The sequence below is a fragment of the Pogona vitticeps genome, chromosome 13 (assembly GCF_051106095.1).
Source record: "Pogona vitticeps strain Pit_001003342236 chromosome 13, PviZW2.1, whole genome shotgun sequence".
NCBI lineage: Eukaryota > Metazoa > Chordata > Lepidosauria > Squamata > Agamidae > Pogona > Pogona vitticeps.
Genome location: NC_135795.1, coordinates 6503763 through 6518824, shown reverse-complemented (window position 1 = coordinate 6518824; position 15062 = coordinate 6503763). Strand labels below are relative to the sequence as shown.

The 15062-nt window shown below is 42.9% G+C and overlaps 1 protein-coding gene across 16 annotated transcripts in view; it reads right to left on the bottom strand.

The window, feature by feature from the left end:
* The window catches only part of LOC110086925 (ankyrin repeat and fibronectin type-III domain-containing protein 1), a 316329-nt gene that overhangs the window by 32721 nt on the left and 268546 nt on the right, over nt 1-15062 (bottom strand). For all 16 annotated transcript variants that reach the window (XR_013539113.1, XM_078381382.1, XM_020808190.3 and 13 more), the window contains 2 exons: nt 3043-3244; nt 1359-1566 (listed from right to left, as the gene is read on the bottom strand). Coding sequence is in view for 15 of the 16 variants with exons in the window: in XM_078381382.1 (XP_078237508.1) it covers nt 1359-1566; nt 3043-3244 (410 nt within the window). In the remaining variant the exon portion in view is untranslated. The remainder of the gene's footprint in view (nt 1-1358; nt 1567-3042; nt 3245-15062) is intronic.

The window sequence follows — 15062 nt, the reverse complement described above, 5'->3', positions numbered from 1 at the left end:
AAAGTCATAACTGCTTTTTAATCTAGCTTTTTTTCTCTCTTCCTAACCTACATCAAAATCACCAGCCTCTGCATGTGCATTCAGGTGAAACACCTAAAAACCTTCCTAGACACCCTTTGTGAGGTTGCGCTTTGCAGCTGCTGACTGAGAGTAGCAAAGTTCAAACCCAGTCTTTGCAAGGTGCCTGCATGCGTCCCCAAGAACAAGAGGCGAAGACCCGCCTTGAGGTTCAGAGAGCCTGTACTTGATGCCCTGGAATCTCTTGGTTTGCCTGACGACTCCTCGGGCCAGGCAGCAAAGAAAGGCAGGCTTCTTTTGGAGTTCACTGGCTCCTTTCACTGAACTCCATTATTACACCGGCTGCCAGCGAGGCCTGTGGCTACTCTCTGTGTGGGCCACCCAGCAAGCAGAGACCCCAGTGGCCGCATCCAGTACAACCTATTTAGAGAGTGAGTGAATGAGTGAGTGAGTGGGCGTGTGTGTGTTCGTGTGTGTGTGTGACTGAGAGAGACAACTTGTGGGAGAATATCTCCATCTCCAGGGACAGAGCGCTAATAAACACTTATTCAAAGTCACTGCCCTCCTGCTCTCCATTCACAGCCATGCCTTCGTTTCAAGAAAGGGCATTCTGTTCCTGACCCTAATTCCAGTACATGAGCTTCCTCGGGAGAGAGGCTATCTGCAAATAACTAGCAGCTGAAGATTGCCCTGCTGCTCTTAGCCTGAAGGGAAGCAAATCCCCTTCCTCAGCTTTATGCTCACTTCACCTGAAAAAGGCAGTCCTAAGGTTTCTTGAAGCAGAGCAGTTCTATGACAGGAAGGCAGCCTTCAAAGGAGGATCTGGGCGTTCGTCCGGTGTGGGAATTCTAGCACAGCAAACAACTCAGCTTGAAGAAGTCGGACCTCGGCTGCCCCACTTCTTGCGAACCGTATATCAGCTTAAAGGATCTTCTCTCTGAGTTGAACTCTCTCCTAATGTTTTTGCCACTGGCATAACTAGTCATTTGACATGCACTGTTGGAAGTCTTCCAAACACCCAGTCAAGATGGTAAACTGCAGCTCCTTGGGTGACATTATCTTCTGGCTCCCTATTGCTCCGATTCCCATTGGAACATGTTGTGTCACAGTATACACTTAAACCAAATCAGTTCCTAGGTGCTTGACTTCACCAGACCCCGAAAGTGTTCCTACTTCATGAAAAGAAAACGTTTGGCAATATGATCTCTCTCTATACAAACTGTGAGGCACACCATGAGCAAGTCAGGTGCTGGCAATGCTCTTACTGCCCATCTAGGTACCCTCTTGAGAAAATGATGCCATTTGGATCAGTGTGCCCCACCCACTTTTTGTTGACTTACAATGAGGGCTTTCCTTGGCTCCAGCCAACAGGAGTGTCTTGGCGATGGGTGAATTGTTGGTCATTATCGCAACATCCAGTGGCAGAAGACCCTCGCTGTTAGGGGTGTTGAGATCCAACTCTTCCACACTATACTGCTTGAGCAGCTCCTGCACCTTATCAAAGTCCTGCTGCTCAACAGCCTCAAAGAGAGCAGCATTGCCTTGAAACTGCAAAGAGGAACAGAGTCACACAGTTCTCCCAGATCTGCAAACATCATTCATTTTGCAGATTCAACAGGTCAGTTGCTTTCATGATGTTTAACAGGATGAAAATGGCATGCTAAAAATAAAAGTTGAGTAGACCATTGCAGAGGCTGGAACTTGTAAAAGATTTCATCTGGCTTCACTTCTCCATTTGTTGCTGAAGCCATTATGTATTATATTTGCAATTCACCAATTGACAAACAGTTTCACTGACACCATATTCTTAGCTTTCCAGATAAGCCCAACCTGATTAATATCATATTGAGAGTCTAAAGTCTGCTACTGATCAGCTAGAGGTCCCTCCTGTTTTGCAGCATGATCAAGCCTCTCACACTGTCACTATCTTTCAGAAAAGGTTATCGGTTGATCACACAGTGAAACACACCATGCATTAATGCACAGAGAACAGCACAAGAAAGAAGAGTGGGAATTAGTGAGGGTTATTTTTGTAAAAGGATTACTAAGCTCCATTCTTACTTGCCCAAGGGCTCAAGAGTGTGGAAAAAAATAGGCAGGTTTAACCTTCTCATCACAGCATCTTTGAGCTGTATTTCCATGCCACAGCAGTGGATAGACAGGATAGCCAAAATGCAACGTTTTATGACAAGTAATTACTTTGCTATTTTGCAGCAATGAGATCTAAAAACACTGTCTTGTCTCCATGGTGTTAATGGAACAGAAGTTGCTTTCAAGTTGAGTCTTCTCTTAGGGGGTGACTACATGGGCATTTGTCCCACTGCTTGGTCTGCTCTGGGGACAGGCTGGTTTGTTCCTTTTGCCAGCAACCAGGCAACTTAAGTGCCAGTGAGGACCAGTGTGTTCTCCTACCAGCACCTTCCTGTAAGGTGGTAATCTTTTTAAGGTCTAGGTACAATCATTCTATTTTGGTTCGTTTTCGGAATATGTAATTGCTTGGCGCCTTGAATTTCCCTTCTGCTTTAAATTTCCCAATATCATTAAGCAGATTAAGAAGACAACCTAGCCACTTCATGATAGTGGGAAATGAAAAACTTTCTCTGCTCCTCCAGCAGAGGAAGGAAGCAAAAGGGTTTTGTAAGCCTATTAGGACAGTGTTGATGGACTATACCTTTTAGGGGAAAAACTGAAAGCTTCCTACCAGAAGAAGGAGGAGACATGAGGGGGCTTTTTGTTTTGTTTTCTTTGTTTTCTTAAAGGAGGTCAGCCCAACTGAAATGCTTGAGATGAGTATACCTTGTGGATCACACAGAAATGCCATACCATATCCTTTCATGACTTAAACAATCCTATTTAGCCCAATTCAGTTTACTCCATTTTCCATGTAGCCAAGCCCTTAGTTTCTAGCAGTCCTGAGACACACTTCCTTTGCACATACTCGGTTCCTGTGATGTGATTGGGCAAGATAACATTCTAAAAACCCAGGCTGCTCCTCCTTTGGATACCGCACGGCCACATACTCACAAGGTAAGATTTCCGCAGCTTCTCCTTTTCATTCCTTCCTGCTAAGCTCCCTTCATCAAATGACATGTAGTTAACTCGGAATTTTCCAGAGAGGTTCCGGTAGAGCCTCTTGGCAGCATTCGGGGAAGACGGTCCTGGCTGCTTCCTCGTCTGTGCCAGCTGCAGATCTTTCATTTGCTGTGTCATGTTAGGCAAGGAAGACCTAACGAGGAGAAAACGGATGATAAGTTAAATAAGTGTCAGTGGAAATTGGGTTGAGCAGTGAGTTGGAAGATCTTCCGTTTGTCCAGGAGTGCTCCTGCCTGAAGGCTTTTGAGCAGCTTTAAAGTTTGTTATGTAGTCGTACCAAAATAATTGGCTTATTATAAGATTTTTTGGAATAATGTACATATCTTCTGTGCTGTTCCTTATATCCAATGGTTCTTGAGACCTGCCTGCCTTGCAGAGACTCTGCTACAATTCACAGAGTATGTCTAGCGTGAAATTTTAAAATGTCCACAGAATCATGACATCTAATCTTTATTATTATTATTTTTAAAAATCATGTTTGAGTTTTCATTGGCAGTGGGGTTGGGTGTTCTTTCCCTATAGCTTTCTGTCCTTCCCCCAGTCCCTTCATTCTTGTCCTATAGAGTTACAGTCAACGTAACCAAAGAAGCCCAGAGTTTATTTAAAACACACAGAAAGAGAAACCTGTGGATAATTAAAATGTCCTACAAATCAAGCAAGAAATGAAAACATTAAAAGCAACACCAGTAGCATCAAGACAAAAACAACTGCCTGTTTAATACTCAATATTAGTTATTGGTTAGTCAGCTATGCGTCATCAAGTTGGAACTGACTTATAGTGACCTTAACAGGGCTATCAAGGTAAGTGAGATATTTAAGGCGTGTTTTTACCAGTTTCCCCCCTCCCCTGTGAATTTCCAAGGGATTCAAAGGCGAAAACCAGCGCACTGGGGTTCAATACAACCAATCCTAAACAGGATGAATATGTACACTTCTCAGTATTTAGTAGGAAAGCAGTAACAATGCTGAGTAGTAACAATGCTAAGAAATGGCACATCCTTTCTATGTGATTTCGGTGCTGTCTTTCGAGGGCCGTTATAATAGCAGTTCTAGAAGGCAAGATGGAATTCTACTGGTTCCTCAGGTCACGTGACCCTGCTGGGCTAAGAGAAGCAGCATGCTCACTGGCCACCTGTAGGGATCTCACCCCACCCGAAACTTATGGAACAGCCACCACCTTTCAAACAGAAAGCTAGCACAGCAGAAAGTGTGCTGGAATAGGACAAGTCTTCCTGGTGTGCTAGATTTTTTTTAATTGAAGGGCATTCAGAAATAGCATCTCCTATTTAACTGGTGAGCCAACGTCAGTTACAGCAATAGTATTGAGACTGACGAGTGATGTGGCTCAATATACAGCAGTTACGTCTGTCATTTCCATAGCCTCAGGCAAGCAAAGTGCATAGCCTGCCTCTTGCGTAATACTTCTGCAGTCTCGAGCAATGAATAGCTTCAGATCCTTGCAAATGACTTCTGAAACACAGTCCCTGGGCAATGAGTCTATGCAAGTGTTCCAGGTGAGCTCTCCTGTAGCCATTTACAGTTTTTATCCCATATATTATTACTGCCTACAGATGATAGTACTTTCCCCAAGGGCATCATTCAGTGAGTTCTGTAGCTATGCATAAATATTTCTCAAACTCCGACATTCTACCCAATACTTTTTATTATGCCTCTCCACTCCCTAGTATTACTTAACAATACCTTACTGAGTTATAACTTCTATTCTGGAACTGTGCCATAATGATGGGAAGCAAAATTACAGCTGCAGGTTTCTTAAGGAAAGGCGGAGCAGCTCCATGACTACATGAAGCTGAACCCAGCAGCATTTCAGTTTGTAGTTGCACACATCTAATTCTCAACATTTCACTGAGACTGTAAGGCATACTTGTCATTAGAGGATCATCTGCACTCGCCATCTTTCACTGTCAGCAAAAGTCAAGAAGTGAAAAGTGTGCCATTTTGGAAAACATGAAAACAGACACAACCCTGATTCTGCAAAATCAGAGAGGGCAAGCTTATTCCAGAACTCTCCTCATCTCCCTCAGGCTCTTCTGCTTCTATTATTGGCAAACAACCATCACAATACACTCACTATGTACACTAGAATAACAGGTAATTTTCAGAGAGCAGAGGAGGGGAGACTGAGCCACAGACAGGCAGTGTAAGTTCTGAGACAGTAATTAAATGGAGACCACCATGTAAATACTAATTAAGTTAAGCTGTGAACAATTACTTAGATTTGTCTGAATTGCTAAATTAGAAGGACACAAGCCTAGATTGCAAATTGACATGAATTGTGAAAAGAAAAATTAGAATGAAAGAAACGGGCCAAAAATTTGGGAGAAGGGAGCTTTAACTGAATCAACTCTAGTTCAAAATCACAAACATCTGAACACACACACACACACACACACACACACACACACACACACACACACACACACACACACACACACACACACACACACACACACACACACACACACACACACACACACACACACACACACACACACACACACACACACACACACACACACACACACACACACACACACACACACACACGGGGGAGGGAGAGAGAGAGAGAGAAAGAGCCATCTCCGCACAAAAACAAGGACATTGAATGAAAATTTTTGTCAGGGCTGGCAGCCTGGAGGTTGGCAAGCCAGCAGATCCATATAAGTTTCTAAGGCATGGGGAGGAGGCTGAAAAAGCATCCCCCCCCACTAAACTGATCAGTTGGTAAGCAGGTTGGACAGAAATGTCTACCAAGCAAGGATCCAATTTTGCCTTCTACAACTGCCAACTGAGTGACCAGACTGGAAACGGCAGTTATAGGGTTCTACAAATGGACGCTGTAGAAGTCAAGAAGGAATCCTACCAGTTCTTGACCTGCCAGGGCAATGGAAACGGAATGCTTTCTGGCCATTTGCTGTGACCTGGCCGGGAATAACTTTTGCTTTCCCTAGTGGCACAAAGGGAAAAGGAGCTGGATCCTTCTGTCCAATATCTCTTGCCTAAGCCTTTGATACCTTGTGACAGTGTAGATTTGGCAGACACTTGAAAAGTTCTTGTTTACAAAAGCTCCAGCCACAATAATGCACCTGGCAAAATCTCTATGGCACTCTATGCCTTCCTGAGTTAATGTGTGATCCACCATCTATGGAGAAGGAGCAATAAAAATTCTGAGGTGGCAAGCTATTAGTTCAGCCCATTTTGTTGGATTAATAAAGGCATCATCCTAACACAGACTAGGGAGTTTGATTTGCATCTCCTGATGTATTCCCTCTCCCCCAATCGATCTTCAGACACAGAGGTACTGGTGATTTCGTATCAGCCGCCAATCTGTCAGGCTAGCTTGAAATAGATCTGAAATGTAGGTGCTGCATTAGTTTTTTTTTGGGGGGGGGGCAGGTGTGTAAAACAACAAATCACAACACAAAACAACCCCAGTGCAACACACTGCTAAAGAAAGACATGCCAAAGGAGTGCCAACTCCGGCGATTGCGTTTATGAAAACAGCCCTGCAGAAGGTATTAATAGAACCCCTGCCTACCTCACTCAATTACAGTACTACGATTTTTATCTGAGACAATGTGGGCTGGAGAATTACATTAACTATCTTACTCTTTATGAGGGTGTTTTTTTAGAGCTTTGAAACACAGGGAGATTGGCTCCTGCAGGCATTCTGCTGGGAAGGGTTGCGAAGATTAACATGCCTCCATACAAATGAGGGCAATCCAGATTGTCTTGACCTGCAGAAGCTGAACAGTTCCTTAACTGGAGGTGATGCTCAAAGGACCCTATGACACAGCAAGCTTAAACATGTGCAGTAACGCCAGCATGAGCCACGTCTGGGCCTTCAGCTGTTCTTGAACTGCCACATCAGATTATCAGTACTAGCTAGGGTTGACAGGAATTTGAGGTTGAAATCCAGTTGTAGGCTGCAACTGGAGAACACCCATTGAATCAGTGGGGATATGGGAAGTTAACTCCTCTGTAAGTTCTATCAATTCAATGGGCTTATTCTAGTTGCAACTGATTACTAGATTTCAGCCAACTTTCAAAGGCATAAAGCTCCTGAATTAAGCCACCAGATTTTAATCTTTTTTGAGATTCAAACTAAGATTGCCTGCCTGTTATTTTATATTGTCTTCATCACACAGCTGCATGCTCAAGCAACCAAACTCTGCCATTTTTGCACATATTCAGATTCTGGTCGCAATAATGTTGAATTTCTGAATAAAATTAAAATATTCTATTTGCAGTTACATTTACCTATTACTTTTTGATAATGGAATTAACTAGTTTAAAAGTTGCCCTTGGACTGAGATTTGCTGAAGGGCAGTGCACTCTGGTCTTGTCCATCAGCCAACATCCCCTAAATTTCAGGAGGAACATCTCAGCTAAGGGTAGATAAACATGGCTTCACTCATTAGCCACAGAAGGAGCTGCTGCTCAGATTCTTAGTCCTATTCCTTCTTCTTTTGCATTGTGCCAATTAGTTGGCGAACCACTGACCACACAACATCAGGAATAATGCCTGCATGCCTGCTAGAGCTTCAAGAGAAGTGTTCAACTAGCCACACAAATGTCTGCATGGATGCATTTCTTCAAATCAGGACATGGCTGAGAACCAGGAATAAATGGTATCTCCTGCTTCTATATAACCCCTTCGTTTGAAATGCATCTTAACTGACGCAAGAGCTTCTTTAAAGCTCAAACTCCAATATAAAGCCTTCTTGAACTATGAAAACAAACTGGAGTCCTGTAATAATAGAAACAGTTTTATTTATTTTTATTTGTTTGATTTATAACCCTGCTTTCCCCCAAACTAAGACCCAAGTCAGTCACAACAAAATTAAAAACAGGTGCAGATAAAACAACTTGATTTGTAATTCGGCAAGCAAATTACAAATGAAAACAAATTTAGATGACCGATCTCTCACTGACATTAGAAGAAGCCAAGAAGTAACTGGAAACACAAATGATCACATATATATAGAAACAGTTTCTTACAAACAACAAAAATAGCTTAAACTGCAGCCAATTTGATTCTGCAGCTATCCTTTAGTCATTCCAGAGTGAAGCTAAAAGAGAAGCGCTGAAATCCTGTTGCTTAGCATACTAAGTCACAACTAGAGTAGGCCCCGTGGAACTTACAGAGGAATTGACTCATCAAATCCCCACTGATTCAATGAGACCACTCCAGCTGTGACTTATTACACTAGGTAATAACATTTCAGCCATTACTTTGGGTTTCTGACCAAGCACCTCGGTGCAAGTCTAATGCTGTAGGATAAATGGTTCCCAACCATTCTTGGACTACAACTCCCAGAAATCCTGACCAGTAGAGCTAATGGTGAAGGCTTCTGGGAGTTTTAATCCAAGAACATTTAGCGATCCAAGGTTGAGAACCACTGCTATAGATGATCTTGGTTACCAGTCCAAGATATATTCTTGTTTTTTAACCCAACAAGATCATGCCTTGAGTGTAATTCAATGCATCCAGAGGCAAGAGAGGTTTCTTTAGCAGAAAACTCAAAACCAAAATTCTGCCTCAATAATTACACCTATTCCTTGACAATGTAGCTCCTAAAGCTGAGCATGCTCTAAAAAAAATCCAATGACCTCCATGTACTTCGAGATTTCCTCTCTACTTTTGCCCTGCCCCTCTTCTTTTTAGAATGTACTTCAAGTTGTTTTAAAAGGGAGCCTGGGAACTCTACGGCTAATCCACTTTTCTGCTATGAGTCTTTCAAGGCAGCTCCTAAAATCAACCAGTTACAATAAATTTCAGATAAAGATCCCTAAAAGGAACCATCCAAAGCTATATAGCCTAGTTAGTAAAGTAGCAGCAGCAACAGTGGCAACCCCATTCCAACAAATAGAATATTCGTTGCAAGGATGTTGGCAAGTCTTTGGGTCCAAGTCTCAGGTCTGAGTCCAAATCTTTGGTACCAAGTCCTGAGTCCCAAGCCCCAGGTCTGAGTCCCTATCAAAAGCAAGCTCCCCCCCCACCAGAAAAAAGGGAGTGGGTGGGTTCTGAGTCAAGTCCAAGTCACTGAAAAAAGAAACCCTGAGTCAAGTCACCATATGACTTAAGTCTGACTTGACAGCTAGTCCCATGACTCAAGACCCCATCCCTGATTTTTGCTCTATTTAACTTGGAGCCTTCAAGACATCCTAAGGCATGAAATGCATATTTTTAAGGAGGCACTTTCACAGTTGGGGATCCATTACAGAGCAAGCTATATCCCCAATTATTATCAAGCTGACATTGGGGGCACACAGAGCAGAGTCTCAGATGATGGAAAGGTATCAAAGGAGGAGGAGGATAGAACAGGAAGAGAAACCTGCTTATCAGCTTCTGTCCAAATATCCTTTTGCACAATTTTGTTTTATGTTGTAAACCGTCCAGAGCAGCCTATGATTAGATGGGTGGTATATCAAATGAATAACTAATAAGCACCACACAACACTTTAAAAAGTCCTCCAGCTTTACAATGGTGGTGATTAACTGAAGTTGTGATCAGAAGAATGGTGTGATTGGCACAGACCAAATCACACCAGATTGAGGGGCCTGTGTGGACACTGGCACTGAAACAATTTGCAGTCTTTGTGTGATCACCTAATCTGAACAGAAGCATAAAGTAGGCTGCAGATCAAGCCATGGCAAAGCAGAATTGCTCCAATTTGGCTTTCCAATGTAGTTGAAGTGGAGGTGCATTGTGGTTGCATAGAAACATGGCTAGCACACAACCACATGGCTATACCGGTCTTCTTCATGAGTGTCTGAGTTTATAGATATCAATCCATTTTGAAATTTAAATGCAATTAAGACAAGTTAATGTACATTAAGTACTCTAAACCTCTGAAAGCAGTATACAAGCTGTATGTATTATCCGTGTCAACATGGGAGCCCATTCACCTGTCAACTGGTTTTCAGTTAGCAGGTGCTGATGCAGAACATTCAGTGGACATGTGATTCATACTACATTTTGAGAGCTCTGCCTTATAGGAATTGGAGTCAACACCTCAGAGACAGGGTTCAGGTAAAACAACTCTCAGTATTATACAGTACATGCATCCATTTGCATCATACTTTCAGTGATACCTATTAATTTCTGCAATCACAGTTATCATGTAAACATGAATCTAACAGAGAACTGTCTTCTTGTTCCTTGCCAACAAACAAGGAACCAAGACATGAAGGGTGACTCTTCATGTGTCTCAAGACTACACAAACAGAAAAATCCAGGTAGTTCTGCTTGTGACCCTAGAGGCCACATAAGAAATTCAGTCCACAGAATGGGGGGGAAAAAAGAAAGCCAAGAGATACAAAACTAAAGTGGCATCATTAACTGAAGGTCAACCCTCCTCAGAAATGTTAATGAGAACCATCAGCAAAGAGATGCGTGCCTAGTTGATGACACAAGGCACAGTAACATCTGAGAGCAAAGTCAGAATAACAGGAAGAGGGGCAACAAACAAGCCAGTAAATGAACAAGGCTCAGCCGCAGGCTTCCAAATCAAAGGCATTCCTGTCCGTCCAACAAGCAGCTTGGCCCTGCTGAATTCAAGACTGTAAGGTGAGCCCAGAGTTCAGGCGTCGCATCACTAAGTCACATCAGGAAACAAGGGAAATAAAGAGTAGACACCAGATGTCTGTGAAATTCAGGCAGGCAGGTAGCTAGAAGGTAATTCATACCTCTCTAATGAGGTGTGAATTGCATGAGATTTAGCATCAATTACTACGAAGTGTTTGTGTTCTCACACTTGGGGGGGGGGGAGGCTGAGATCGTGTGGTAGACGCGCTGGCTCACAAGAAAGCCACACACGTGTGCTCTTCAAACTTGCTTCAGTCCCTTAAGCAACTAATTGAATAAGTCATGTAGAACTGGAAATTAATTTTGAGAACATTGTTGGGTGAGGTGCCCAGAAAGATCCTGAGAACATGCAGAACTGGTGCTTTAAAAAAATAACGCTATACAACACAATGCATGTGGACGGGACTCAGCAGTTTTAAAGTACTGTCTGTAGTGAGAAGGAGGTAACTTTCTATGGTTGAAGATCCTGAAGTGGGAACCAAAAAACATGGAAGGACTAGTTTGTATAAGCTTTTCAAGGGCAAGTTCCAAATAATCATGTCATTAAAAATTGCAGAGGAGGAGGAATGCCTTCATTCCTGCTCTGAGAAAGTAACTATGTCCCATTTGGTGACCGCAAGATTCCAGCCACTCTTTGCCAGAGCGACTGGCAGTTCAGATGGCCACGCTTATAGAATCTTGTGAATTCCAGCCCCGTCAGAACAAAGGCCTCCAAAACAGAGGGTGGCGCATTTTGTCCTCAGTCACTTCCTCCAAGGACATGGGGCTTGAGACACTCCTTCCTGTGGGCTGATGCAGGCAACTCTGTAGTGAACTGCCCTCCATTCTTGATTGCCTCAAGATCTGCCCAGACTTTTGCCATAGGCAAGGTGTCCAGAGAGACAGAGACAGCTAGGGACACCAAAGTCCTTTCATTATAATTATTCTAATGATTGGTCATCATCTGTTTGTGAGCAGACAACATTTTTCACCAATGCAAATGGGTGACAAATGATAACATGTGCTCTTGCGAACAGCAGCCCACAACATCAACACACAGCCACAAAACTTCACGTTTTACAACAATTGTTAGTTTTTCGGCTCTTAAAAGATTCTTTGTTATAACCTATAAAGAAAAGCACTCTTGAATGAACTTGATCTAATGACCTGTTTTTATATCTACACACAATAAAACAAAAAAAAGGCAAAGCTATTTGTGAAGACCAGTGACGTGCTATCTTGTCATGGGGCCAAACTGACCAGGATTAAGAAGGACTTACAAAGATTCCACCTTCACTTTATGAAGACACACCCAAAATCCATTTCCAGGAGAGTTTGCCCACTTAGAACCAACACTGAATAGTCCGGTCCAGTGCCTGCCCCTCCCGTCCCTCTCAGGTTTAGCAGCAGGATGACATCTTGCCTAAAGAAATCCATTTGGTGTCATCACTGCTCACTTTGCATTGCACAGTGAAGAGCCAGCTATTTTTTTTCAAAGCCTGTTGCAACACTCATTGCCTTTGATGCTGCAGTTGGCCTCGATCTCTTCGTTTGTTGTGTAATGATTTTGTAAATGGTCTAATTTTACTGTTGTTCTAATTACAAACGTTCTGATGGAAGAAAAGCAGGATACTGCATAACTGGAAAAAATGAAATGTGCATCGATGTTTTTCCCAACAGGGCTGCCTGTTTGGTCTTGCAACAACAACTTGAACTTATGGAGGTCTACTAGAACCCAAACCAATCTTACTTACTTACGTTTTTTCTCCTGCATCCCTAGTGATGCCAGCAGGGCTCCAAGAGGAGAGACCACAAAGCCAGGAGGAGTCCTGCTACAGACTTTGGGGGCTGTTGCTTCTTTACAAGTATGGAAAAAGTACCAATCTCAGCATCACTCACTGTAGAGGAATTCTGTTACTAGCGCACTGACATCCATTTCTATCCAAAAACAAATGGGGGGGGGGAACTAGAGAGGCTCATAAAGAGTACACAAAGCATCTTGAAAGTCATAGGACCCATGTGCCTCATATTGCTCCTAAGAAGTATTCAGTGGCTGGAATCCAGTTGTGTAGTTTCGCTGGCATTGTGGCAATGATGTCACTGGCGAATCAGATTGGCACTAGGTAAAGAATCCTGGCTTTGATTTCAGATGACATGCAACTCCTGCACAATGAGAGAAATTGGGGCACTACACAAAATCAAAACAGGAACTCTTAAATTAGTGACAGTCTGCCACTGATGGTGGTGTCACTCCCATAGCGCTGGTAAAGGTACAGAATGGGATTTTGACCAAGGTTTCTTTTACACCTAAATAACACTAGTTATTTACAGTCCTTTATTAAAAGAGGGCATTACTATTCACCCGTCTTTACAACTGCTCCAAATATGCCAGTTTTGTATTGACACGAAGGTGAAAAACAGTTAAATAAGGTAAGTCATATGCAGTACCAAGTTCTCAACCAAAGCATGTTTTTCTACCAGTTACACCAAGTTGGAATCATCCATGCAAGCCAGAAGAGACAGAAGGATATGGGGCAACCTTCTTGCATCATTAGCATTATCACTTGCATTGTTAGTCTTAACTGGAGCTCTTGTGGGTGGCCTTCACAAAGAAGTCAGAGGTTAAAGAGATAAATCATTAAGTGTCCTACAGAAATATAAAGGGACCTAACTCTCACATCTCAGAAATATGGCAGTATGGGAAAACCTTGGTATAATGGGATTTGTTCTCCTTCTTTGAGTTAATGGCAAGGGGCTTGGCAACAAAAGAGCAAACCATCTGGGGAAAAATGACTTGTCCCATTCTTGGCTGTCAGTCCCCTTTCACCATGTTTTGAGATCTGCTTATGAGACAAAATTAAAGTTAATAAGCCTGTAACCTCATTGGATTTGGTTAACTATCTGCACAGAAACCTACACATAATTTTAAAAGGTACAGTTTTTAGGAGATAATGAAGGTGAAGCTTCCCAGGATTTTGTAATGATTCAGGATTTTAAGAAATCCTTCCATCAGGGGAAGTGGCAATCCTGAAAGGCTTTTTCCTGGAGACCTCTGGGAAACCTGACCTATCTGTCATCTGTGGTTTCTATTCTACACATAGAAACACAGGTCATCGAACTCTTCTCTGTTTTCTTAATCTTTACCTGTAAACATCAGTCTACTGGATCTCTTTGCAGATGTTTACTTCGTGAAAAAGAGAAACTGGGTTTATTTGATCATTTGTAGGAGTTGAGAAATCTGCCCCTGCACCTTCAGTCTCATCCTGGTATTTGAACTGTACCTCCTGATATCTTTAGGATTCCCATCATCTGCCCTTCCCGATCATGGGGCTGTTTTAGGGTGCCTGGAGCTTAAATTACCAGAAGAGAAAGGATCCTGATACCTGGAGGTAAACAAGATTGACAGTTCTGCAGACTACAGGTAGAATTGCCTCTCTTTGGGTCTTGTTCTCTCAGGGTATGTCCAGACAGGTATTTGTCCTCCTGTTTGGTGTGTTGTAGGGCGTACGTTGGTCCATTCTTGTTTCCATCGACCACACAATGTAACCTCTGGAGTGGACCAATTTACACACAACGGACCGCTCCTACCCACACCTTTTTGAGCCTGTCAGAACCTTTGACTTTTTCGATGCAGGTAGGCGCACTCTCGTTTTGCCTGCTCCCAATGCGTGTGACTGCTGGTAACAAACTAAAACCGAGTCTTGCAGCTATCAAAGCTGCCAAGGCTCCTTCTGGTTTGAATTAATATATGAGCTGCTTCAGGATATTGACAAATTGAACACTTCCCCTGCTCCTGTGTGAAAGGAGCAGGGAAAATGATTTTATTTTTTATTTTTTGCATCTGCTAGACCATCGCTTATGCACTGAATCACTTAGATTAATTTTTTTTTAAATATTTTTCTTTGCCTTTGTGTGAAGTGCTGATGGAAAACATGGCTGTGGGCAGTTTCTCAACTGGCACGTACAAAGGAAATATAATATTTTTAAAATTTTAATCTAAATGATTCAGCACATCAGCAATGGTCTAGCATATATTTTCTCTCCCCTCCCCACCCTTTGTTTCTGCTATAGATATTTTGCTGGAAGACACAGAGTGACCAATCAAGTGTGTCTGGAGTGTCTGTGCACACCTGAAGTGTGCAAATGCCTTGCAATCAAGGTTCCTGCTAAGTTGGGTGTGTGGGTGTGTCCGCATGTCTGTGCTTCCCTCTGCACAGCTGTCCTCCTCCGTGCAGTGATTGTGTTAAGTTCTGGTAGCGACGGAACCAAGTGCGTGGGGGATGTGGAGTTGCGCACTCACACAGAGGCAGAGTCATGTGTGAGAGAGGCAGAGCCCCGCCCAGTGGGGCTGAAAAGTAG